The sequence below is a fragment of the Bubalus kerabau genome, chromosome 19 (assembly GCF_029407905.1).
Source record: "Bubalus kerabau isolate K-KA32 ecotype Philippines breed swamp buffalo chromosome 19, PCC_UOA_SB_1v2, whole genome shotgun sequence".
Classification (NCBI taxonomy): domain Eukaryota; kingdom Metazoa; phylum Chordata; class Mammalia; order Artiodactyla; family Bovidae; genus Bubalus; species Bubalus kerabau.
The window spans coordinates 27,295,198-27,321,745 of NC_073642.1; the positions used below are offsets into that span (position 1 = coordinate 27,295,198).

At 47.0% G+C, this 26,548-nt stretch overlaps 1 protein-coding gene across 1 annotated transcript in view; it reads left to right on the forward strand.

Annotated features, from left to right (window-relative positions):
• Nucleotides 1–7,870: 7,870 nt before the first annotated feature.
• CEMIP (cell migration inducing hyaluronidase 1) overlaps nt 7,871–26,548 on the forward strand; it is a 161,453-nt gene continuing 142,775 nt past the window's right edge. Inside the window, exons 1-3 of the mRNA XM_055555877.1 lie at nt 7,871–7,945; nt 9,870–10,191; nt 10,343–10,532. Of these exons, the coding sequence (XP_055411852.1) occupies nt 7,871–7,945; nt 9,870–10,191; nt 10,343–10,532 (587 nt within the window). The remainder of the gene's footprint in view (nt 7,946–9,869; nt 10,192–10,342; nt 10,533–26,548) is intronic.

Genomic DNA, 26,548 nt, shown 5'->3' on the forward strand with positions numbered 1-26,548 from the left:
TTTGCCATCCCTATGTTTTGTGCTCAGTCACTCAGTCGTGTCCTACTCTGTGTGACCCAATGGACTGTGGCTCGCCAGGTTCCTCTGTCCATGGGATTCTCTGGGCAAGAATACTAGAGTGGGGTGCCATTTCCTTCTCCAGGGAATCTTCCTGACCAGGGATTGAACCTGTGTCTCCCGCATTAGCAGGTGGATTCTTTACTGCAAGTGCCACCTGGGAAGCCCAATTGATGTTGTAGTGAAGTAATTAATATGTATTCAGGCAGTGATGGAGAAGGAAATGGCAACCCACTCCAGTATTCCTACCTGGAGAATCCCATGGACAGAAGAGCCTGGAGAGCTACAGTCCATGGGGTCACAAAGAGTCAGACATGACTGAGTAACTGAGCACAGGAAGAAAACAAATATTGGTGAAGTGCCTCTTAGTTTATGGAGGAACTGCTCTGGTCACCGGGAATACAGCAGCTAATAAAATGACTATCTCTCTTTTTTGGCTACATCTTAGTTCCCCCAACAGAAATTGATCTCCTGCCTCTGCAGTGGAAGTACAGGATCCCAACCACTGGACCACCAGGGAAGTCCCTGGTAGTTCTATTTTTAGTTTTTTTGAAAAACGCCATGTTATTTTCCATAGTGTCTGCTTCATTTTACATTCTCGCCAATAGTGTACAATCTCTCCACATCCTTGCCAACACTTGTGATCGTCTATATTTTGTTTTTGTTTATAGTGGCTAACGTAATGGGTGTGAAGGAGTATTTCATTGAGGTTTTGATTTTCCTAATGATTAGTGATGTTGGGTATCTTTGCATGTGCTTGTTGGCTATCTGTATACCTCTGGAGAAATATGGAAGCACGCAGCAGTGCTTCCGTGACCTGCCAAGAAACTGTCTAATGTCAAAGTGGTTTAGAGTCCTCACTGCAGCAATTCTTCCATAGCATCTACTAAGCTCACAAAGGTTTGGTGTGATTGGTCTGTGACATGTTCTCTTCCGGAGCAGGCAGCTTCCAAAGGAAGAACTACAAATACTCAGACATCAAAGTGTTCCACTAGAAACAATGAAAATATACTACAATGAAATATATTTTTATACTATGTTGGCAATGGGTTAAAAAACAAGAATACCAGGTATTAAAGTGAATTCAGGGAAAGAGGCCCACTGGCATAGACTGTTAGAATGGAGACTGATCCAACTTTTCTAAAGGGTAAGCTGAGTTTAAGTTGATGCAACCTTACATTGATCCCAAGGAAATAATGATAGAGAGGTGCAAAGGTGTTTGAAATCATAGTCTTATTTAGAATACTGAAACCAATATTAGGGGATTGATAGTATAAATTATATCCTTATTAGGGAACAGTATACTATTCAAACATACTGTTGATGGAGACTTAAGATTTAGGAAGGGACTTCTCTTGTGGTACAGTGCATAGGAGTCCACCTCCCAAAGCAGGGGACCTAGTAGGTTTGATCCTCGATCCAGGAGGATTCCACAGGCCACAGAGAAACTAAGCCCATGAGCCACAGCTGCTGAGCCTACATGCTGCAACCACTGAAGCCCGTGCACCTAGAGCTTGTGCTCCACAACAAGAGAAGTCCTCACAAGAAGAAGGCCATGCCCCATAATGACGAGTAGCCCCCGATCGCTGCAACCAGAGAAAGCCCACTCACAGCAGTGAAGACCTAGCACAACCAAAAACAAAAAAAGACTTGGGGAAATGTGTATACAGTATACTATTAAATAACGAAGGCTTATTATTACATATGAACATAATCTTTTGTCATTTAAAAATTATTCACTTTTTCCTCAGGTAGTTCATTTACTTGGTTCAAAAATGAAAAAGCATAAAACCATACACAACAAAAATGTCTATTTTTCATTCGTGTCTTTCATCATCCTGTCGCCCCACCAAAACCATCACCAGTAAGATAGGAAATCATGTTACTTGTGTCTTATATAGCATCCTAGATGATTTCTTATGCATCGATAAGTAAAAGCAAATAATCCTTTTTCCTTTCCCCTTTTGGACAAATAGTAGCTTGGTATATACACTGATTTACACTTTGATTTTTCATTTTAATACATAAAACTGATCCTTATTCTTTTTTAAAAAAAAATAGCTGCATAGTATTCTTTTATATGGACTTTCCTGGTGGCTCAGTGGTAAAGAATCCACCTGTCAATGCAGGAGACACAGGTTTGATCCCTGGGTTGGGAAAATCCCCTGGAGTAGGGAATGGCAACCCACTCCAGTATTCCTGCCTGAGAAATCCCATGGACAGAGGAGCTTGGTAGGTTGTAGTCCATGGGGTTGCAAAGAGTGGACACAACTCAGTGACTACACAACTTTCTATTATATGAATGTAACATGTTAGGTAGCCCTACCACTAGGCGATGAGGCTGTTTCTAATTTTTTGTGATTACAAATAGGGCTGCAATGTATAACTCTGGACATGTCATTTCACACATGGTGCAACTCTAGCTATAGGATAAATTCCTGTAAGTGGAACTGCTGAGTCAAATATTATGTACATTCTCAAAAATCTTGGCCAACTGCCCTCAGAGGTTGTACTAAATGGAGCTTTCATCAGCCAGGTATGAGGCAAGGCTCTGTTCCCCAACCTCACCCCAACCCCAACAAAAGTGGTATCATCAAACACTTGAATTTTTGCCAATCTGATAGGGATTTCAACATAGCATTACTTTGCATTTCTTTGTTTATGGGCAAAGTTGAGTCTCTTTGCAAATGTTTACGAACTATTTGGGTCTCTTTTTCTATCAACTGTGTGTATACCATTTTAATTAAAAATGTTCATCTGGAGAAATCCCTGGTGGTCCTGTGGTTAGAACTCGGGGCTTTGACTGCAGGGTTCAATCCCTGGTTGGAGTACTAAAACCCTGCTAGCTGCATGGCACAGCCAACAAAACAATACAAATAAAAATGTTCCATCTGTGTATTCATTCACAGTGTAAACACTTCTTACATACCAACTCTCTGTTGGACATTATAGGAGCAAGTAAAGGGCTTCCCAGGTGGCAGTACTGGTAAAGAATCCGCCTGCCAGTGCAGGAGACACAGAGATATGGGTTCAGTCCCTGGGTCAGAAAGATCCCCTGAAGTAGGAAATGGCAACCCACTCCAGTATTCTTGCCTGGGAAAATTCCATGGACAGAGAAGCCTTGTGGACTACAGTCCATGGGGCTGAAAAAGTAGGACATGGTTGAGCAATTAAATGCACACACACACTGTAGGTCCATGAATGAATGAAGCAGGGCAAAGACTAATAGAGTTTTGCCAAGAAAATGCACCGGTCATAACAAACACCCTCTTCCAACAACACAAGAGAAGACTCTATACATGGACATCACCAGATGGTCAACACCGAAATCAGATTGATTATATTCTTTGCAGCCAAAGATGGAGAAGCTCTATACAGTCAGCAAAAACAAGACCAGGAGCTGACTGTGGCTCAGACCATGAACTCCTTATTGCCAAATTCAGACTTAAATTGAAGAAAGTAGGGGAAACCAATAGACCATTCAGGTATGACCTAAATCAAATCCCTTATTATTATACAGTGGAAGTGATAAATAGATTTAAGGGCCTAGATCTGATAGAGTGCCTGATGAGCTATGGAATGAGGTTCGTGACATTGTACAGGAGACAGGGATCAAGACCATCCCCATGGAAAAGAAATGCAAAAAAGCAAAATGGCTGTCTGGGGAGGCCTTACAAATAGCTGTGAAAAGAAGAGAAGCGAAAAGCAAAGGAGAAAAGGAAAGATATACACATCTGAATGCAGAGTTCCAAAGAATAGCAAGAAGAGATAAGAAAGCCTTCTTCAGCGATCAATGCAAAGAAATAGAGGAAAACAACAGGATGGGAAAGACTAGAGATCTCTTCAAGAAAATCAGAGTTACCAAAGGAACATTTCATGCAAAGATGGGCTCGATAAAGGACAGAAATGGTATGGACCTAACAGAAGCAGAAGATATTAAGAAGAGATGGCAAGAATACACAGAAGAACTGTACAAAAAAGATCTTCACGACCCAGATAATCACGATGGTGTGATCACTGACCTAGAGCCAGACATCCTGGAATGTGAAGTCAAGTGGGCCTTAGAAAGCAGCACTACGAACAAAGCTAGTGGAGGTGATGGAATTCCAGTTGAGCTATTCCAAATCCTGAAAGATGATGCTGTGAAAGTGCTACACTCAATATGCCAGCAAGTTTGGAAAACTCAGCAGTGGCCACAGGACTGGAAAAGGTCAGTTTTCGTTCCAATCCCAAAGAAAGGCAATGCCAAAGAATGCTCAAACTACCGCACAATTGCACTCATCTCACACGCTAGTAAAGTAATGCTCAAAATTCTCCAAGCCAGGCTTCAGCAATATGTGAACCATGATCTTCCAGATGTGCAGGCTGGTTTTAGAAAAGGCAGAGAAACCAGAGATCAAATTGCCAACATCCGCTGAATCATCGAAAAAGCAAGAGTTCCAGAAAAACATCTATTTCTGCTTTATTGACTATGCCAAAGCCTTTGACTGTGTGGATCACATTAAACTGTGGAAAATTCTGAAAGAGATGGGAATACCAGACCACCTGATCTGCCTCTTGAGAAATTTGTATGCAGGTCAGGAAGCAACAGTTAGAACTAGACATGGAACAACAGACTGGTTCCAAATAGGAGAAGGAGTACGTCAAGGCTGTATATTGTCACCCTGTTTATTTAACTTCTATGCAGAGTACATCATGAGAAACGCTGGACTGGAAGAAACACAAGCTGGAATCAAGATTGCCAGGAGAAATATCTATAACCTCAGATATGCAGATGACACCACCCTTATGGCAGAAATTGAAGAGGAACCAAAAAGCATCTTGATGAAGGTGAAAGTGGAGAGTGAAAAAGTTGGCTTAAAGCTCAACATTCAGAAAACAAAGGTCATGGCATCCATTTCCATCACTTCATGGGAAATAGATGGGTAAACAGTGGAAACAGTGTCAGACTTATTTCTCTGGGCTCCAAAATCACTGCAGATGGTGATTGCAGCCATGAAATTAAAAGACACTTACTCCTTGGAAGGAAAGTTATGACCAACCTAGATAGCATATTCAAAAGCAGAGACATTACTTTGCCAACAAAGGTTCGTCTAGTCAAGGCTATGGTTTTTCCTGTGGTCATGTATGGATGTGAGAGTTGGACTGTGAAGAAGGCTGAGTGCCGAAGAATTGATGCTTTTGAACTGTGGTGTTGGAGAAGACTCTTGAGAGTCCCTTGGACTGCAAGGAGATCCAACCAGTCCATTCTGAAGGAGATCAGCCCTGGGATTTCTTTGGAAGGAATGATGCTAAAGCTGAAACTCCAGTACTTTGGCCACCTCATGCGAAGAGTTAACTCATTGGAAAAGACTCTGATGCTGGGAGGGATTGGGGGCAGGAGGAGAAGGGGACGACAGAGGATGAGATGGCTGGATGGCATCACTGACTTGATGGATGTGAGTCTGGGTGAACTCCGGGCGTTGGTGATGGACAGGGAGGCCTGGCGTGCTGCCATTCATGGGGTTGCAAAGAGTCGGACACGACTGAGCGACTGATCTGATCTGATCTGCTCCTTGTCTCCCAGGATATGTGACCTGGTGGAGAAAGATTTTGAATTTAACATTGAACTACTTACGGAATATTTATTGGGTTGGCCAGAATGGGTTCCCAAACAAGCTTTATGGCCAACACAGTACACACATGTACATATTTGCACATCTGTATATGTAACTTATCTATAGAAGAATACTTGGTTATATACTATGAGTTAACAGAGAAGATCTTTGAATAGAAGTGATATTTTTTCTCTGGGCTTTTCTGTATTTTCTAAGATTTTTGTAATGTCTCAATTACACACATAATATTTACAGTTAGGTGATTTCTCCTTTGTTCAGTTTCTGAATTTTCAAAGTCTTTTTGTTTGCTATTTTACAAAGAATATATATGATTTTTGCATCTAGGAAAAAGAACTAAATGATATGAAAACATCATGTACACACATACAAGTTTATATGTATTTTTTAGAGAAAAACACAGGAAAGCATGTTCTTTCTGTATGATAATGATGACAGCGAAGAGGAAGATGTAGAAATCTATTTTCAGAGCTCCTAAGTGGTTGGCCAGTGTTCTAGAACTTCCCATCTCAAATTCCAGTGTGAACCTCCACTCACCAGAAAAACTAAGTACTTGTCCCTTCTCAACTGGGCAACCTCATCCGCATCCAACAAAACAGGAACTGAGCAGTTAAGAGTCCTGGAAATCTGGCCGCAGGGCCCAGGGCTGGGAATTTCCCCTTTTCCGTAACAGCTTCTGGAGAAGGAAATGGCAACCCACTCCAGTATTCTTGCCTGGAGAATCCCAGGGACAGAGGAGCCTGGTGGGCTGCCGTCTATGGGGTCACACAGAGTCGGACACGACTGAAGCGAGTTATCAGTAGCAGCAGCGTGCCAGCTTCAGGCTCAGTGTCCAAGGGCGACCCCTGTTGGTGGAATTTAAAAGTGCCCATTATTTGTGATAGCTGTTAGAGGAAATTCTAAAGTTAGGAAATCAACCCTGAATATTCATTGGAAGGACTGTTGCTGAAGCTGAAGCTCCAATACTTTGGCCACCTGATGTGAAGAGCCGACTTACTGGAAAAGACCCTGATGCCGGGAAAGATTGAAGGCAATAGGAGAAGGGTGCAGCAGAGAACAAGATGATTGGATGGCATCACTGACTCAATGGACGCAAGTCTGCGCAAACTCCAGGAGCTAGTGGAGGACAGGGGAGCCTGGCATGTTGCAGTCTGTGGGGTTGCAAAGAGTCAGACAAGACTGAGCAACTGAACAACAACAACAACAACAATTAGGACTGGTATCCCTGAGTGGGATTTTCTTGTGGGGTTTGCTGGAAGCCTTGAACGGACAGCACTCACTCCTTACCCTAGCTTCTTCCCAACTCTCCATGGCCCCCTGTTGCCCTAGATTTGTCCACTGTTTGCCTGGGAAAACCAGCAGTGGTGCTTGAAGGATGAAGCCACAGCTGTGGCCGGCTTTTAAATGTCACACAGGGAGGCTGCTTTTGCAGCAAGGACTACCTTTGCTGGCCAGAGAGTAGAGTGTGGTTGCTCTAATTGACAGAATTAGATCCAGCCAGCTGACTGAAAATACCAGACTTGGGCAGCTTATGGGAGAAGCAAGCAGGCAGACCATTCTACTCTAAGGATGTGGTGGAGGGGGCTTCACCTCCGCTGAGAAAGGTAAGCTGGAGGCAGATGCACATGGAGGAACAGCAGGCTTTCTGGATGGAGTCATACCATTTAAGATTACTTCCTGGCGTTTCCCTGGTGGTCCAGTGGTTAAGACTACATGCTTCCAATGCAGGGGGTATGGGTTCAATCCCTGGTCAGGGAACTAAGATCCCACATGCATCAAGGCCAAAAAAAAAATTTTTTTTTCTTTTTAATAAATAAAAAAGATTATTTTCTTCCCTATCTGGAGATTTTGCTGGGGGATTCTGACATGAACCAGAAAACACAGCATGGCCTTTCTTGACCAGCTCCTGTGCCTGCATTTATAAGAACAAGACCTTGGATTGAGGAAAGTATGGGTAGTAATTATGTCAGAGTCATGCTGCCAACATTCATCCAAAAAAAGAACTGCCCACATACCCCGTCCATCATTGAGTGCTGAGTGGAAGTGCTGAATGGAGCTCTGGCTGGAGAATCTGGTTTAAGACACGCAGAGCCTGTTTGTAATTCATCAGCATCGTTCTTTCCCCAGGGGCATCAGTCTGTGATAAAGAAAGCTGGACACCGAGGAATGTGCTGGGCATTTCTGGGCTTTGAGAAAACATGACTAAGCACTTCTCAGAGCCCATCAGCAGACAGGAATCCTCCTTTACTGGCTTCATCTCTCAGAGTCCTGTGGTACAGGCGTCTCACCAGAGACCTCGTGTCATGCAGGTCTCAAATCTACTCTCTCCTGATAGGGCGAGGGGGGAGGGGGAGCCTGCTTATCACTCTCACTGCTTTAAGCAAGGCTGATTCAAGGTTGGTCCAAGGTCTCCATTTGGACTAAATGCTCAGCATTCTCCAAATGCCTGGTGTCTAGGGGATCTTATTAAGAAAGAAAAGAAATCAGGAATTAAGGAAGGGATGCGGGGGCCCTTGGGTACATTCTATCTAAATTTGCTGGAAAGGAAAGGCTGGGTGGGGGAGAGACGGGGAGTGGGGAGAACCTGCCATAGTACCCAGCCTGCTACCTGTCAAGAAAGGCTGAGAATCCTGGTAAGGGACCTAGGGGTGGTCAAGATCAGTTTTCTGAGAAAGGTCTGGAGAGGCAAGGCATTGCTTCCCTAGTTTAGTCAGGTAATTAAGGCTTCTGTCCCAGTGCAGAAAACACAGACACAGAGTCCAGCAGCTTCTGTCTGACTTCAAAGTCCAGACATGGATTCACAGTGCGATGTGTGCTGCCTAGAATGAGAACCATACCTGCAGAGTCAGTTTTCACTTGCGCTGGAAGGGAAGGGAGAAAGGACTAGCTATTCTAGGAGGACTCCAGTCCACCAGGTGAGTGGCTGAGCTGTAAGCTCCAGGAAAGTGGAAGAGGTACAGCAAGCAGAGAAGGAGAATGGATGACTCCAAACCACAAAGCAAGTTAGTGGCTGAGTTGGGAGAAGATGCCAGGTGCCCTAGGGCCCTGTTATGGGCTCTTTCCACTAGGACTGTTTCCTCCAGCAGGGAAATATCTAGACCAGTTGTGCCTTTTGATCTGACCCTGGAGGGCCTCAGTCTGTCCAGTCAAAGGTAGAGAGCTCTCCCCCACATACAGGGAGGAGTCTAACTTACTGAAGACCTGCTGTGAACTAGGTACCTGCACTACTGTGCCCTCACATCCTACAAGTTAGTAAGGAAGCAACATGTTTTCCTATAAGGAAACTGAGGCCCTGGAAGGTTAAGATCCCTGTGAACGTGAAAGTGTTATTCTCTCAGTCGTGTCTGACTCTTTGCAACCTCATGGGCTCTAGCCCACCAGGCTCCTCTTTCCATGGGATTCTTCTGGCAAGAGAACTAGAGTGGGTTGCCATTCCCTTCACCAAGGGATCTTCCTGACCCAGAGATGGAACCCAGGTCTCCCGCATTGCAGGCAGATTCTTTACCGTCTGAGCCACCAGGGAGTGATAAGATCCCCATCTGCAGTCACATACCTAGCGTGTCTGACTCTGGTTTCAAACCAAGGTCTCTTTGACAGAAAAGCCCACGGGTCTTCCACTCGGAGCAACTACTTAATCTTATACTAGGATCTCTTTCTAAAGCCACCCTCTCCTTACCAAAGGCAAGCTTGTGTGCCCAACACACAGTGAGGCCAAGCAAACCGAAATGTCGGAATTTGGTGCAAAAAAAGTCTATTGCAGGACCTCAAAACCTGGAACTCCGGGAAAAGTTTCAGCAAAGCATTTTTAAAGGCAAGGTGAGGGACAGGACAAGGTTGGTGGTTGCAAATGTCTTGGTGCAGTAATCTTTGTCCACTGAAATCGGGTCACAGTGTTCCTATAAACCTCCAACAAGACAAATGTTACTCTCTGTTCTGAAACTTTTTCTCTCTCTATGCAAGAACAAGTGTTATCCTCAAAGGTCAGAGCCTTGAGAATGGGCTATCCTTTATATTCCAGGCTACAGGCAACACTGTTAAAGTAATAGAATACAAAGGTTAAAGCAAAAGAAACACATCTAATACTGATTCAGATTTGTTCTTCCCTATTACACCCTGATAAGATTAGGGAAAAAAAAAATATTCTGAGACTTAATAACCCTGAACCTCATCTCTCCGCGATTCTGTGCTAGGCGCTAGGCTTTCTCCGAGAGAGCCTCTCCCCTCGCTGGTTTGGAGCGGGAATTCAGGCCTACGCACCGCGACCCCAAGCCCTCTGAGCGCAAAGAGGCTCTCCGCTGCCAGCCGCGGCTGTTCCTCCGGTGTCCTGGGCTCCAGCGCCCTCACCCGGCTGCTTCCGCCGCCGCCGGCGGACTCCGCGCTCCCGGGCTCCCCCAGGCTCCGCGGGCTCGGGTCTGCGTCTCCCAGAGCGGCCGCCAGAGCCCGCCCGGGTCCGGCCGGGGCCCGGGGCCCCCGCCCGACTTGGGCAAGGGGGAGGCGAACTTCAGCGGGGGGCGGGTCGGTGGCGCGCGGGCGTCAGGGGCCCCGGGGAGGAGCCAGCCTGGCGCAGCCGGCTGAAGAGCAGGCAGCACTCTATAAAAGCCGCCGCTCTGGCGGGCGGCCGGGGAGCGCGGGCGAGCGCAGCGCGGTGCACCCCGGCTGATCCTGGAGAGGGCCAGCGGCGCGCGGAGCCGGCGGAGCTGAGCGCGGTCAGGGGCTGAACCCCGCTTTCCCGGACGAACTACCACTCGGCTTGCCCGAGTCCCGGGACATAACCGGGCCGGTCAGTGCGCCACCCGACCGCTCTGACCGCAGCGCTTCTGGCCCGCGAGGCGTGAGAGTGTCTCGGCTACCGACCCAGAGGTAAGCGGGCCGGCTCGGCGCGCCGGTGCTGTGCGGACTGCCCAGCCTCAGAGGGGAGGGGAGATGGGGGGTTCGGCGCCTCCACCTGTGTTAGGGAAAACGCACCGCGTCATGGGGTTGTTTGTCTGTCCGGTCTGTGCTGTGCTGTCTGTCTGTCTGTCCACGTGTCTGTTGATGGGCACACGTCTGCTGTGGGATTTCTCTGAGGTCGTGTGAGACTTTGCAAGGAGCAGGTGCCGGGGGGCGCCAGTGTCCTCGGAGCGCATCCGGCGGGGAGCAGGTCCCCGTTTTCTGTAGAGTTCCCCCGTTCTGAATGTCTCCGGGGAGATACTTGCGCCCCGAAGTGTCTCGTCGAGGAGTGACTGCTCCGAGGGTCAGATCGCGGAGTCCAGCTCACAGGGAGCCGGCTCACACCGTGCACTAGTGAGCGCGCACCTGGCAACAGGTCTGCGCCCTGCTACTCGGCTTTGAGCACCATCTTCCTTCTCGTTTCCCCTCCGCCTCCTGCTGCCTCCCCGCGCGCGCTCTCCCCGACGGCGTGAGGCACCCAGCATCGCTCTGGCACACGACGGGTGGAGGTTAATTGAATGTTAGATGACAGGAGAACCCCTACTGATGTCTAGACTACGACGCCCAACCTGGCATCGCTACAAGAGGGTTCAGCAGTCCCTGGCGAGGAATGTCAGCTCCAAGAAAGGTCAAATAAGGTTGGGAATAAAGACAGGGACCTGGCGGAGCCCAGGCCAGGGCCGTGGCCAGGTCTCCATCTCGCCACTCTGGGAACCAGGGCCAGAGACACTCTGGAGTGAAGCCGGCGGGACGCATGTGCTCTTGAGAAAGGAGCTCAGTGCGCCGAGGTCCTCCGCCGCAGACTCGCTGTCCGCGCTCTCAAGACCGCTGCGGTTCCCCAAGGGTCCAACACTACGGCCGTCCCAGGCGCGCCGCCAGGAGCCGGGTTTGAGGTCCTGAGTCCTGCTTCGTGCAGCCAAGGCTGCCCACAGGTGAGAAAACCCTTTTAAAACTGAACTTTTGATGTGTGAGCCAGTGCCTGGCTGCAGGCTGGGACCGAGTCTGTCTCTCCATTCCGGCGGTCTGGAGCGTGATCCCGGGCGCGCCCGGGGGCGGGAGCCGGCGGCTCTGCGTGCCCAGGCGCGGCGCCACCATGGACAGCTCCCAGCCGCTTCCTCCACTCCCGCTCGGTGGCCCTGGGTCTCCCGGGGAAGTGGCGCGGCTTTCCTTCCAGACTCGGAGAGTAGGGGTACAGGGCAGGTGGAGAAGGGCCGATGGTCTGCGGGAGCCCTCGGGATCCCGTCCCGAGGCGACGTGAGCCACTCAGGAGGATAAAGGAAGCCTGGGTGGTTTGTGACCTGTTCCGAGATCGCCCTGAAGCTGAGCTCTTACCCGACTTTCAGTGTGGTGTCGTGGGGGGCTTCTCTGCAGCACCACGGGGCCCTCCGAGGTGTTGTAATTGTGCAACGCACGCTGAGACAGTGAGATGATGCCAGACCTAATTAGAGACCCCCCCCCACCCCAAACTGTTTTAGGCGTTTGACATAGGATCATGTTCTGCATTATTAAATTCTTTAGTAAATACGGTACCGGAAGGCGATACTAGTTTCACAGTTACAGGGACAGAATGGAGAAAAAGCAGATAGATCACGCTTACAGAGAAGGAGTTTGGATGCTTTTGCAAAAGCAGCTGTGCTGTTTTCCGAGCCCAATCGCTTCCTCCCAGGCGAGTAACACTCTTAAAGAAGCTTCCATTGGTTCCTCTTTAGCCCAGTAAAGCATTTTGCAAGTTGGTTGCCTGGAAACAGGCTGCAGAGAACCTGTAGGAGTTAATCTGGGCAAATTAAACATTTCCGTTCTCTGATAAGAAATGACATTGGCTGAGGCTCTTCTTTTTGTAATTTTTCAGCTATGTAGAAGATGTAGCTTCCTTCATCCTAACATCGCCAGAAACTCAGAAGATCTGCTTCTGTTTGTGTCTGGTAGAAGGCCTATAGAGAGTAAAAACACTCAAGCATCTTTATTTATTTATTTTTGAAGACAGCTTGTGTGACTTTTCAAAAGTTGCTTAAACTCTGTCTATTTCCCCAATATGGAAACTGGGGACAACACAACCAACCTTGCAGAGTTGCCAGTGAGAATTAAGTAGTAAAATGTAAAGCACTTATATCCATGCTAAACACAAAGAAAGCTCTTAAAATGGTAGTGATTATAAGTATATTTTACTTTTTTTTTTTTTTGCCATGCCACTCAGCATGCAGGATCCTAGCTCCCCAACCAGGGATCAAACCCATGCCCCTTGCATTGGGTGCTCAAAGTCTCAACCCCTGGCTCACCAGGGAAGTTCCCAGAGGGATATTTTAAAGTCGGTTGTGCATTGCTTTTGGTTTACATTCACCAGCCCTCTGCTGTCTCTCCTAACCTAGTGATTGTTTGATAGGGACTCCAGCTCCACTTTATATTCATATTCGAGAACTTGTCGATAGAAATGATGAAAGTGCTGAAGTTGATTACAGTGTTGGAAAAAACAAAAGCAACAACAGCAACAACAAAAAACCCTAACGTGTTCACCAAAGATCAGTGGAAGAATGTTTGCATGAAACAAATCAGTTGCCTGTTTTCCCCACCTGTACCACTTGGAGAAAGTAAGTCATTTTCAAAATGTTATCACAGCCCTCTGGTTGAGATGATCTATTCTTCCTGATCCTTCTCTCAGAGGAATTCAGGATCTTCTGAGGGAACTCCTTGTCCTCTTGGAGGTGAGGTTCCCTTGGGTATTGATGGGAAGTGCCCTCTGCAGCCCCATTTCTTGATTCCTGGAGGATGAAGTGTGGGGTCGATGTACTAGGGCAGCACATGGTCTAGGAAACCCCTGAATGGTTGCTCCTAGTCAGGAGGCACATGCCCTTGTGTTTGAACCTTGCTTGGCTGTGAGACCCGGACCAAAACACTACCATACTCTGCCCGGAGCATTGCCACTTAGGTGGTCACAGATAGATCTGAAGATTTCCTCCAGCTCTGTCTTTGAGGTTCTGTCTGGTGTGTGCATGCTCAATCATGTCTAACTCTTTGCAACCCTGTGGACTATAGCCCTCCAGGCCCCTCTGTCCATAGGATTCTTCAGGCAAGAATACTGGAGTGGGTTGCCATGACCTCCTCCAGGGGATCTTCCTGACCCAGAACTCAAACCCTCATCTCCTGCATTGGCAGACGGATTCTTTACCACTGAGCCAAGTTGAATATGTGACATCATGCAGAAGTTTGGATAATGGAGTTGTACTGAGTCCAATCTCACAGTTAGATTTTTTTTTCCTACAAAAAGTATGGGTGTACATGTGGGTGTCTCTGTGTGTTTCCACCAGTTTTACATTCTGATGCTCTTAGATTTTCCATATATTTTTTTTTCCTTAGTAGATCAAAGTCATCTTAGCTCCCTCCATCTGGAAGGAGTGGAACTGATGGATGCAGTCCACGGATTCTGGGAATCTTTCGTCTATCTGGTGATGTGAATGATGACGTGGGCCCTGGCTGAACTTGAAGTCATGATTCTCTTCTCTGGACTCCTGTATTGTTCCAGTTTCCAGCACACAAGACTTACTGGTAGGAAAACTATCTAACTACAGAATCATTTTGGAGTAGAGGGCCAAAGAAGGGGAGGGACTGGTGTGAGAGACAGAAAGAGGCTCTTCATGGATCCTGTAGCATTCTGTCTGCTGCAGCAGCTTCTGAGTGGCTGGGACAGACAGATGAAATAGCAAGTGTGGCATTCAGTGGGGATGGCTGGCGGGCTGATGGGGGTGACTCTCAGCATCTTTTGAGGCCTGCTGCTTAAGTGACCCCCTTTTAGTACCTCATGTGGTATTGATGGAGCAGCACAGTTTGATAAACGCATTTTGCATTTATAGTTATAACTCAAAAGATAAATATAAGCATGTTGATTTCTAAAAGGAACAAAGTTATGTTTATGGGTCAAATCCACAAGATCCCATATCCATGATCAGTCTAGGCAACATCTCTCTCTTTTTTAAAGTTTTTAATTAAATAATTTGGCTACACTGGGTCCTATTGAATGGGCGTGAGTTTGAGCAAACTCCAGGAGATAGTAAAGGACAGGAAAGCCTGGTGTGCTGTAGTCCATGGAGTCGCAAAGAATTGGACACAACTGAGCCACTGAACAACAACAAGCATGGGTCCTAGTTGCAGCATGCAAGATCTTTAGTTGTAGCATTTGAACTCTTAGTTTCAGTGTGTGGGATTTAGTTCCCTGGCTAGGGATCAAACCTGGGCTCCCTGCTTTGGAAGCTTGGACTCTTAGCCACTGGACCACCAGAAATCCCTACATCTCTCTTTCCACATGATGGCAAATACCAAAATGGTTCATCTCCTCCAGATATTGCATCAGTTGTCTCCTTTTGGTGCATTTTTAATCATTATATGGAGGCAACTCAGTTTCTTTTCAACAGGGAACAGGAAGTGATTACATTCTTACTCTCCTGTGTCTGGTTAGGTTAGTAGGAGATTAGGATGATAATGGGTCTAGGCAAAGACTGAGTTCCTTTTTACTGTTTTGCCGGCTGATCAGCTGGGCCCAGAGCCTCCTTTCCCAAGAGCATGGCAGATGGACATTTTGGTAAATTGGACAGAATTGTGGTGCCTGTTGGGCTTCTCTGGTGGCTCAGCTGGTAAGAACCCGCCTGCCAATGCAGGAGACCTAAGAGACTGGGGTTCAACCCTGGGTGGGGAAGATCACCTGGAGAAGGAAATGGCAACACACTCCAGTTTTGTTTATTATTCTTAATTTGCTTATTTTTAATTGGAGAATAATTGATTTGCAATATTGTGTTGTTGTTTTTTTGCCATACATCAACATGGACCAGCCATAGATATGCATATGTCCCCTCCCTCTTGAACCTCTTTCCCACTTCCCACTCAAGTTATTTTTGCCTGGGAAATTGCATGGACAGAGGAGCCTGTTGAGCTAGTGCGTGGGGTCGCAAGTTCAGATACCACTGAGCACGCACGTGTGCACATGGTACATATCACAGTGAGTCTTATTAACATCTGCACTTCCAGGGGCTCTCCTAGCCTCTCTGGGAGGTTCCCTATCCTCTTTCCACTCTCTGCTTTGGTACCAGGCTTCATTCAGACTTGGCTCTTTGGAAGAGAGGCCGCCTGCAGAGAAATGTCATAAAATATACATTTGCTTTCTGCTTTGTACCCTCAGTGTCAGGAAACTCACTTCCCCAGCCCAAGGGAGAGAAGCTGTGACTCTCCCCTCCTATGTTATCTTCCAGGGCCCCTCTCTAGGCTCAGTTTGGCTCCAAGCATCTGAGTCCACCTCTCCCTTCCCATCCCCTGCAGGTGAGGGAGTGCGGTTTGTGTGTGGTGGAGCCCAGGCAGCCACCTCCCCCACCGACACTCACTCAGAACAGGTTTCCGCTCTCCAGCTCCGGACAGTCTGGCTCCTCATGGGGGAAATTGCTGAGGCATTATCTGAATCTTTCACAAGGACAGCCACATGATAGATATAACTTGGGTTTAAAGTGCTTTGACCAGACAACAGCTTTTGCAAACCCTAAGCATTTCTTTCCTTCAGCTGTCCGTAGAAGAGCTTAGCCATTAGGCATTTTCTGTCACAGGGAAGGCCCATCTAGAAAAGGGTCCTTCTGGCATGCAAAGTATTTGTGCTAGACTATTGCCTCTCTTGTCTCTATTCATCATGGGGGGGAGGGCGCGGTGTGGGGCAGGGGGCTGCAGACTTCTCCAGGGGCCTACTATAATATGTGGCCTTTTCTGGGATCAAGAGTTCATGCTGATGGCCTGAGACTTTATGGCTATGAGGACAGACCCAGCCCGTGGGGCTTCCTAGGTAGCACCAGTGGTAAAGAACCTGCCTGCCAGTGCAGGAGACTTAAGAGACCTGGGTTCAATCCCTATGTTGGGAAGATCCCCTGGAGGAGGAAACGACAACCCACTCCAGTATTCTTGCCTGGAGAATCCTCATGGACAGAGGAGCCTGGTGGGCTACAGTCCATAGAATTGTGAAGAATTGGACACGACTGAAGCAACTTAGCTCAACATGTGGGACCAAGGAAGGTACCGTGGCAGAGTTTTTTTAGACTCGAACATGTTAAGCAAGTCACTGGGGCGCTTGTAAAAATGCAAGTTCTGATCAGACAGATCTGGGGGGTGGGGCCAGCATCTGCATTTCTGACAAGCTCGCAGGTGATGCTGCTGGTCCACAGAGCTTCCTTTGGGTCACCAGGGCCTCATCATTGTGGACATTTTGTGACACTAATGCAACTTTTTTTTTTTAAGGTCTTCATACTTTAAAAAAATGTATTGATTTATTCATTGGCTGTGTTGGGTCTTTGTTGCCGCTCAGGCTTTTCTGTAGTTGTGGTGTATGGCCGTCTCATTGCAGTGGTTTCTCTTGTTGCGGCTCATGGGCTCTAGAGCACAGGCTCAGTAATTACGGTACATGGGCTTAGCTGCTCCAGGCATGTGGGATCTTCCTGGATCAGGGATCGAATGTGCATCTCCTGCAATGACAGGCAGATTCATTACCACTGAGCCACGGAAGTCCTAACTCAACTCGTTTTGGTGTAGTTAGAGTCCATTTCTGATGTCCAAGTAGATGGGGCCCAGCTGGCCAGTGTCCTTCTAATGACCTGCTAACGACCCTTCAAATTCTTGGAGATAATTATTGTCACTCCTAAGCTGTCTTATCAGTAGACTAAATATCTTGAACCCCTTTGAGTTTCCCCTTTTCCTGGTCATAATAAATTTTCCAAAGCTCCCTGGGCCAAGTTACTTTTAAGTGCAAGACCATTGTGAAAATGGCAATTTATCTTTGCCTGGCAGAGGCATTTGAGTGTAATTTTGGTGGTATTAAGAGATCACTTGGGGAATTTCATCTCAGTCCTCTTCCAGACACTGAGAATGCGTGTTTACATTTCAACAACTTTATTTAACTCTGAAGATCACAACTGGTTTTTTTTTTTTTTTGAACCTGAAAATGAAATTTAGGCTCAATGATCTTCCTCAACTGCCCTCCCTATGGCATTACTGTGGGGATGAACTGGCCATTGGAGATGCCCCCTGCAGCCCAAGATGCAGGTATGCAACTGCATTTAGTCGCCACTGATGCATCTGGGAGCAGGGAAGAAATTGACTACTGGTTTGAGCATCTTCTAGGGGGAGACCCTGTGTTAGCCATGAAGGAGGCATAGTTGAATAAGTGATCTCTGTCCTCCAGAGCTAACAGTCCCATGAAGGGGTTCTTGTTGTTTAGTCACTCAATTGTGTCCAGCTCTTTGTGGCCCCATGGACTGTAGCCTGCCAGACTCCTCTGTCCATGGGATTCTCCAGGCAAGAATATTGGAGTGTGTTGCCATTTTCTTCTCCAGGGGATCTTCCTGGACCAGGGATCAAACTTGTGTCTCCTGCATTGGCAGGCAGATTCTTTACCACTGAGCCACCAGGGAAGCCCCCACACGGACAAGCAAACATCCAAATCAGCGGTTGCCATGCAGTGTGACCAGGGCTAGGACAGATGGGTCAGGAGGTGTGGTGGGCAGAGGGCCTGCTTGGGGGCAGGCAAAGCCAGGGGTCATCCCCTGAGGAGCTCCCCTGAGAAGCAGCATGAGAAGAGGTGCATCTAGAAGGACTAGCAGGAGTTTACAGTGCTTTTCTGGGGCTTCTCAGGTGGCTCAGTGGTAAAGAATCCACCTGCCAATGCAGGAGATACAGGTTTGATCTCTAGGTTGGGAAGATCCCCTGGAGAAGGAAATGGCAACCTGTTCCAGTATTCTTGCCTGGCAAATCCCACAGATAGAGGAGCCTGGTGGGCTACAGTCCACGGGGCCACGAAAGAGTTGGACACAGCTGAGCAACTGAACACACACAGAGGAATTTTCTGGTGAGGCAAATGTGGAGAGTAGAGTTCAGAAGGCATTTTATGCAGAGAGGAGGCCATGCAGAAAAATCCAGAAGCACAGTCAGTTCAGTTCAGTCACTCACTTGTGTCTAACTCTTTGCGACTCCATGGACTGCAGCACGCCATGGGGGAAAATGGGGAGGCCATGCAGAAAAATCCAGAAGCACAGACAGGCCTAAACATTTCATTTCTTGCAACCCTTCAGTTCCATGAAGCTCTGTAGCTGTCTCAGGTGCGTGAACTCTCTAAAGCTGAAGAGAGAGAACATCCCTCTGGGCATCTGTAGGTCTCTGGAGCCTTTGTCTCTTGGGCCAGTGGTTTAAAACTACTTTAACCATAAATTTTTTTTTTCTACAAAATCTTACTAAATCCAGTTTACAAACCAGAGAAAGCATGGCTGTGGCTGTGAGGGTTTGGGTTTTGTCTTGTGGCCTCTAAAGAATTCCACAGAACTGTAGGGGTTCTGGGGAGCATGGTTTGGAAACCTCTGTCCTGGAGAATTTTTTATTGCTTTTGGCAGCCCTAAGAAGAGTGTTATCTTAGTTTTATTGTGATTGGTCTTGCTGTGTCTTCTTGACATTCTGGATGCCTTGCTGGTTGTTGTGTCAATAGTTGTCAGTGGAAGGAAACCAGAATTGTCCTGTGTGACACTCTGACAAATGTGGGGCACATGGGCTGGGCTCCCCGTGAGAAAGGGAGTGTGGCAGGTGCTGGCTCAGAAGTCTCCAGCAGTAGCTGTCCACCGGGGGAAGCAAAGAGAGCAGTGAGCTTCTTGCAGAAATGGGCTTTTTTACTTGCAACCTTGTCTAACTGTCCAAGACTTTTCAGATTCTAAAAAAGTTGGCAAGGGAAAAAAATAAAAGCATATTTCTGGGTATAAGACTCAACAAATTCTACCGAGGATCTCGCATCTCCTTTCATCAGTGTAAACTAGCCAAATGTAAAACTTAAAGGCAGGATGTTTTTGAGAGTGAATTTTGAAAAGGGACTGTTAAGCCAGAAGCTTAAGAATGGAAAAGTTCCACTGGCCTAGGGTGAGGCGGAAGGTTCCAGTTCAAGCTGGAGCCCCTGTGTGTGTCTTACAAAGCTCTCTCAAAGGAGAAAACTGATGCTCTAAATGGAACAATGCCCGAAGGGAGCCCCACCCCTCACTGATGGATGGTCCTTGTCCTTAGAAAGGGATCTGAAGAACTCCCTGTATGCACTGTGTGGGCGTGCGTGCTAAGTCACTTCAGTCGTGTCCGACTCTTTGTGACCCTGTGGACTGTAGCCCACCAGGCTCCTCTGTCCATGGGATTCTCCAAGCAAGAATACTGGAGTGGGTTGCCATTTTTTTGACTTGGAGATCGAACCCCTGTCTCATGTCTCCTGTGTTGGCAGGTGGGTTCTATATTAGTAGCACCACCTGGACACAGAGCAAGCTCTTAAAAGCATCATCATGTGACTGATTTAAGGTGATGAATGTGAGGCATGCTCAGTCTAGAGAGCACTACTGGGTACTTGAGAAACCCTGAAGGAGGGAAGGGACAGCGAGGGTTCCCTTCAGGATATACACGTGCTGTTGCCTGGGGCTGGGTCTGCTGCCAGACCAACAACCCACTGAACTAGGCAGTGTCAAGAAAGAGCTGGTGATCAGCAGCCTCTCTATCCAGATGGCCTTGTGTCCAAGGGTCTTGACATCAGTGCCCATTGCTTTGGAAACTGGCCCACCAGGAACTATAGGATTGACTCCCAAACTGTGAGGATTCAGCTTCCTCTTGCTTCCTAGGGCTGGCCTTACACTGGCTGTTAGGTTGTCCTGAGTTGTCAGGCCAGCTGACCAATGACACTGGCTTCCTAGATCCCACAGGACTGTCTGATGGATGGCCACTGATGAGCCTGAGCTGTCTACTTGGTTGCAGCGGCTACTGCCCGGCTCTCACCCCGCTGTGTGCCCTCCTTCTCTCTGCTCCCCGGAGGGGGCAATGGTGCCTGCATGTGAATGATGAGGACACTGATGCCCAAGGGTTTGGAGCTGGTACAGAATGATCTATGTTTTTTTTTTTTTTTTTTTTCCTGCATGGTATGTAGAACTTCCCAGACCAGGGATTGAACCTGCGCCCTTGCAGTAGAAACTAGCAGAGTCTCAACCATGTCTGGACCATGAGGGAAGTTGCAGGAGGACATCTTGGATGTCTGTCTAGCTCTTAGCCCAGTGCATCAGTAACCCGCCTTCTTTCCAGGGCTCTTGTCCTTGCTGTGTAGTAGGGGCCATTATTCCCAGCTTGGTCTCCTTGATCTCCCCTAATTCTTGGGGCTTAGAACCCAGAGCTTCTCAGGCAGACAGTGGCCATGCAGAGCAGTTCCCCATCCTGTAAAGAACAACAAGAATGAACCTCGAAAGGACTGAGCCAGGGAGCAGATTTAGGCAAACCGTTAACATTTTTTGTTTGAAAAACAAACTGGTGGTTTATGACGAGCCTGTTTCAAAGCCGGCTGTGTTATAACCACTGAGTAATTCACTCGTGTGTCAATTTTCCAAAGGATTGAGTTCAGGAAAACCTCAAACATAGTGGCTAAGTACTTTTCCTTTCCTTTAAAAATTGTGTTTATTTTGGGAGGAATTTAATCCATATGTTTCAGATCTATTTCCATGTTACTCAGCAAAAGGTTGTTTTTTCTGCCCAGCATTACTAAGCCATGAGTCCACTTGGTTCCTTTCTCTTCCCTTTCCACAGCCATCCCCAAGCTTCACCCAACGGGTGCTCACAGCTGAGCCCCAGGCTTGTGGCTGGTCAATTCTATAGCCTTTTATGTGTACAAAGTGCTGAGTCAGTTCAGTCATGTCCGACTCTGTGACTCCCATGGACTGTAGCCTGCCAGACTCCTCTGACCATGGGATTCTCCAGGCAAGGATACTGGAGTGGGTTGCCATGCCCTCCTTCAGGGGATCTTGCTGATGCAGGAATCAAACCCACGTCTCTTGTATTTCCTGCATTGGCAGGAGGGTTTTATTGTGTTTTGGGGTTTTTTTTTGGTTGTTGTTTTTTGTTTTTTGTTGTTTTTTTACCACTAGCGCCACCTGGGAAGCCCATTTTATGAGACACAAGCAACTGTAGGTCCTGGAGGCAAAAAGAAAAATCAGGGATACTATTTCTGTCTTTCTTGAAAATTTTGACATTTGATTCACTACAGATTTCTGGCATTTATTTAGATTTGTTAAATGTTGTGATACAATATGAGTTATATTGATTGACAGAGTTTTTGGTCCTATCTTAAATTTTGCATCTTTGCCTCAACTTTCTTCTGACTAACCTCCTTCAGGGCTCTTTCCTGTTGGGAAGTCAAAGTCCTTATCATCAGTGCTGGTTCTGTTCTGGTATTTTCTGATGCAGAGCTCTGTGATGACCTAGAGTGGTGGGACTGCGGGTGGGTGCTAAGCTCAGGATGGAGGGAATATATGTATACGTATAGCTGATTCACTTTGTTGTACAGCAGAAACTAATACAACATTGTAAAGCAATTATACTCTAATAAACCATATATATAAATATATATAAATAGATCATATGGTTGTCTTGTAAGAATGAAAACAGATCAATAGGAGGATAAATATCCTACAGATATTTTGCAATATGTATGAACATTTTATGTATGACATGTGCTGTGCTAAGTCACTTCAGTCGTGTCCAACTCTTTGCAAGCCTGTGGACTGTAGCCCTCTAGGCTTCTCTGTCCATGGGATTCTCCAGGCAAGAATACTGGGGTGGGTTGCCATTTCCTCCTCCAGGGGATCTTCCTGAACTAGGGTTTGAACCTGCATCTCCTGCATTGCAAGCGGATTCTCTGAGCCACTCTGAGCCATTCTCTAAGCAATTCTCATTGCTGAGCCACCGGGGAAGCTCCAATGTAAGACATGAAAGTGAAAATGAAGTCGCTCAGTCCTGTCTGACTCTTTGCGACCCTATGGACTGTTGCCTATCAGGCTCCTCCGTCCATGGGATTTTCCAGGCAAGAGTGCTGGAGTGGATTGCCATTTCCTTCTCCAGGGGACCTTCCCGACCCAGGAATCGAACCCGGGTCTCCTGCATTGCAGGCAGACGCTTTACTGTCTGAGCCACCAGGGAAGCCTGAGTCACTCAGTCATGTCCGACTCTTTGCGACCCCATGGACTGTGTAGCCTACCAGGCTGCTCTGTCCATGGGATTTTCCAGGCAATAGTACTGGAGTGGATTGCCATTTTCTTCTCCAGAGGATCTTCCCGATCCAGGGATGGAACCCAGGTCTCCCGCATTGTAGACAGACGCTTTACCGTCTGAGCCACCAGGGAAGTCCATAATGTAAGACATGCTGCTGCTGCTGCTGCTAAGTCGCTTCAGTCGTGTCCGACTCTGTGCGACCCCATAGATGGCAGCCCACCAGGCCCCGCCATCCCTGAGATTCTCCAGGCAAGAACACTGGAGTGGGTTGCCATTTCCTCCTCCAATGCATGAAAGTGAAAAGTGAAAGTGAAGGCAGTATCAATTCAGTGAGGGAGAATGTGGTTTGTTCAGTAAAGATATCTAGGTATTACTATTTTTTACAGAAAGAGATCAGTATCAGAGACAGGGGAGCAAGCTTTGGGGATGCTAAATGTGCCTCTGGCTCTTAACCTACCTGTTGATTTGAATTGGGGGTGTAGGAGTCTTAGGGAAAGTGGACGAGAGGCGTGTGGGTCCTCTCTAGACATCCATGTGATCTGAAGCTGATATTTTCCCTTCTCCGTTGCTTCTCTTCCTTTCTGGGGAGAGAGGAATTGTGGTGTTCCATGGTAAATATTTTGCCAATTATACTGGACTGATGTGTCACTGTGGCTGTGAGTTCTTAAGAAGGCATTGCGTTCACCAGATTTCTCAATTCAGTTCCTGGGAACAAAAGAGAAAGCAGTTATAGGAGCTGGGCTTTGGAGCTTTCATAGCAAGGATTTCTTCTCAGTGAAGTGATTTTGTGGAAATAAAAAGTACGGCCATCTCGGAGGCACCGACTTGGTTCCCAGCGTTGAGGAACCTCAGAGTTTCCTTTGATGACCTAACTGTGGGCTGTGTATATACTTGAACTTACTTGGTGGCAGAGCTGAAATCTGTTTTTAATTTTAAAATCATTGGGCAATGTTGTTACAAATGGTAATAGATAAACATGTCCCAGGATTTTCTGAGAAGGACTGGTGCTAGTGAAGTTCATTTTTACTTTAAACATGCCCCACATACAGTTACTTTAAATAAGAAACTATTTTTAACACGGAGAAGAAATGATGTTTCTATTGAATCTTGCCTATTAAGTGTGAGCTTGAGCTTCTGCTCTGCTGGCATTGTTTGAGGATGTCACCTTTCCAAGGTCTGGAGATCAGAGAGGTGTAGAGTCACATTTTGGTTTTATTTTTCTTTTTTGGATGAGCCTCCCAGCTAGGGGTTGCATTCCACCACCTCACCCCTTCCCCTCTTTTTTTGGCCAGGGCACACGGCAGGTGGGATCTTAGTTCCCCAACCAGGGGTTGAACCCTGGGCCCTCAGAAGTGAGAGCTTGAATCCTGACCACTGATCCACCTGAGGTCACTCGCCTGGGTGTGATGGAGTTGGCAGAGGGACCCAGGTCTGTGTGAATCTGAAAGCCCGTGCTCCAAATAATGACTGAAGTTGCTTGATTCTTAAATTTTGAGGAAGCACGCTTAGGGGACTTCTGTAATTCATAGTAAAGCATTTTGAGAATAATGGGAGTTTTGAGAATAACAGGTAACCCAAACACAGTTGTTGATTCACCAGTTCTTTCGGGACACCTAGGATTCAGAAATGGCTTCATGACATTTCCGTGCCATGGAGAAGCTCTCAGTTGAGAAGATGGGTAGGCCTTCAGGTGCCTATAGTCTGTGCTGTAAATGGGTTGACAGTATGGAAGCACTGCAGATTGATGAGAAGTAACTTTACTGGGGGAAGAGACAAGGTGTCATGGAGGCAGTGTTTTTTTTGAGTATGCAATGTTGTGCTAGTTTCTGCTAATACACTAATGTACAGTGACTCAGCTATACATTTACATATACCCCCTCTTTTTCAGATTTCCTTTGCATTTAAGTCATTACAAAGCATTGAGGAGAGTTCCCTGTGCTCTACAATAGGTTCTTATTAGGCCTCTATTTTATATACAGTAGTGTGTATATGTCAATCCCAATCTCCCCATTCATCCCACCCCCTTCCCCTCTTAGTGCCTGTATGCTTGTTCTCTATGTCTGTGTCTCTATTTCTCCTTTGCAAAAATGGTTAGTCTATACCATTTTTCTAGATTCCACATATATGCATTAATATATGATATTTGTTTTTCTCTTTCTGACTTTACTCTGTATAACAGTTTCTAGGTCCATCCACATCTCTGCAAATGGCACAACTTCATTCCTTTTTATGGCTGGGTAATACTCCATTGTATATATGTACCACATCTTCTTTATCCTTTACTCTGGTGTTAGACATTTAGGTTGCTTTCATGTCCTTGCTATTGTAAATAGTGCTGCTATGAGCATTTTTGTGCATGTATCTTTTGTAATTATGATTTTCTCAGGGTATATGCCCAGCAATGGGATAGCTGGATCATACAGTAGTTCTGTTTTTTTTTTTTATAAGGAATTTCCATGCTGTTCTCCACAGTGGCTATACCAATTTACATTCCCACCAACAGTATAGGAGGGTTCCCTTTTCTTCACACCCTGTCCAGCATTTATTGTTTGTAGATTTTTGATAATATTGTTTGATTGGCCTTGAAGGAGGATCTGGTTTGCCGGCTGGAGGAGAGAAGGTTAGGAGGGAAGGACTAGCCTGAATTTAGTTTCGAGAATCCAGAAATCAGATATTTGGGGGAAGGTCTAGGAGTTCCCTGGAAATGAGACCATAAAAGTGAGGACAGGTGATGGTGGTCCTCAAAAGCTGAGTCAGGGCATTTCTGTATGTGACTTTGATGAGGGGCAGGGTGTAATCAGTAGGTGGACACTAGACTGTTGCTCCTGGTGGCAGGTGGCTTGGGTGTCCCTCACTTCTGAGGGTAGTGTTCTTGGCAGGAAGTCCATTCGAGAATACCAGTTCTCACCTGAGAATGTACTTCCTAGGGTCCGGTGAAGGCATTAAGAACTGCACTGCCTATAACGAAATCCTGGTGCTGGGGCCAGAGGAAGAACATTAAGTTGGAAGTGTTTCAGGGACCTCATGGCCTCATGTGAGGCCCAGTCCCTCTGCAGCTTGAGCTCTGAGCCTTTGAGGAGAATGCTCTGAGACTCGTGTGTCTTTGGAATTATCCTTCCAGGCCAATGCTTTCTGTATCCACTCTCAGTGTGGGAGCAGAGTGTTTGTGACTTTTGTGCTGCTTATTTTTATACTTAAAATTTTTTTAAGTGTATTTATTTATTTATGGCTGTGCTGGGTCTTTGTTGCTGCTCGGGCCCTTCTCGAGTTGTGGTGAGCGGGGAGGCTACTCTCTAGTTGTGGTGCACAGGCTTCTCATTGCAGTGGCTTCTCTTGTGGAGCATGGGCTTTAGGGCAGGAGAGCTTCAGTAGTTGTGACGCATGGGCTTAGTTGCCCGGTGGCACATGGGATCCTCCTGGATCAGGGATAGAACCCCTATCCCTGGAACTGGCATGCAGACCCCCAACCACTGGACCACCAGTAAAGTCCTATGCTGAATTTTTATAAACGCCTTCCTAATTCTTCACAAATTCTTGGGCAGATTCCTGACTGCTTTGTTTGACTGACCTGCAGCAGAGGTGGTGGAAGGAATGTGGTTAAATGGGACAGTTTTCATGTACAGCTCACCTTTAGGGAGAACAGAGTCATCACTGTGAAGGGTGCTAGTTCAGTTCAAATAGTCCAGCTCAACTGGATGAGATGGGTACCCTGAGCGCTCTCTGCAGAGGTGCCAAGGTGACCTTCCAGCCCTTAGCTCTTCTCTGCCCTGGAGTTGCAATTAGACATTCGGAGGTTTCAGTGAATTGAGCCCATGCAGGATATCCTGAATATCTGAGAGTCCCTTGGACAGCAAGGAGATCAAACCAGTCAGTCCTAAAGGAACTCAACC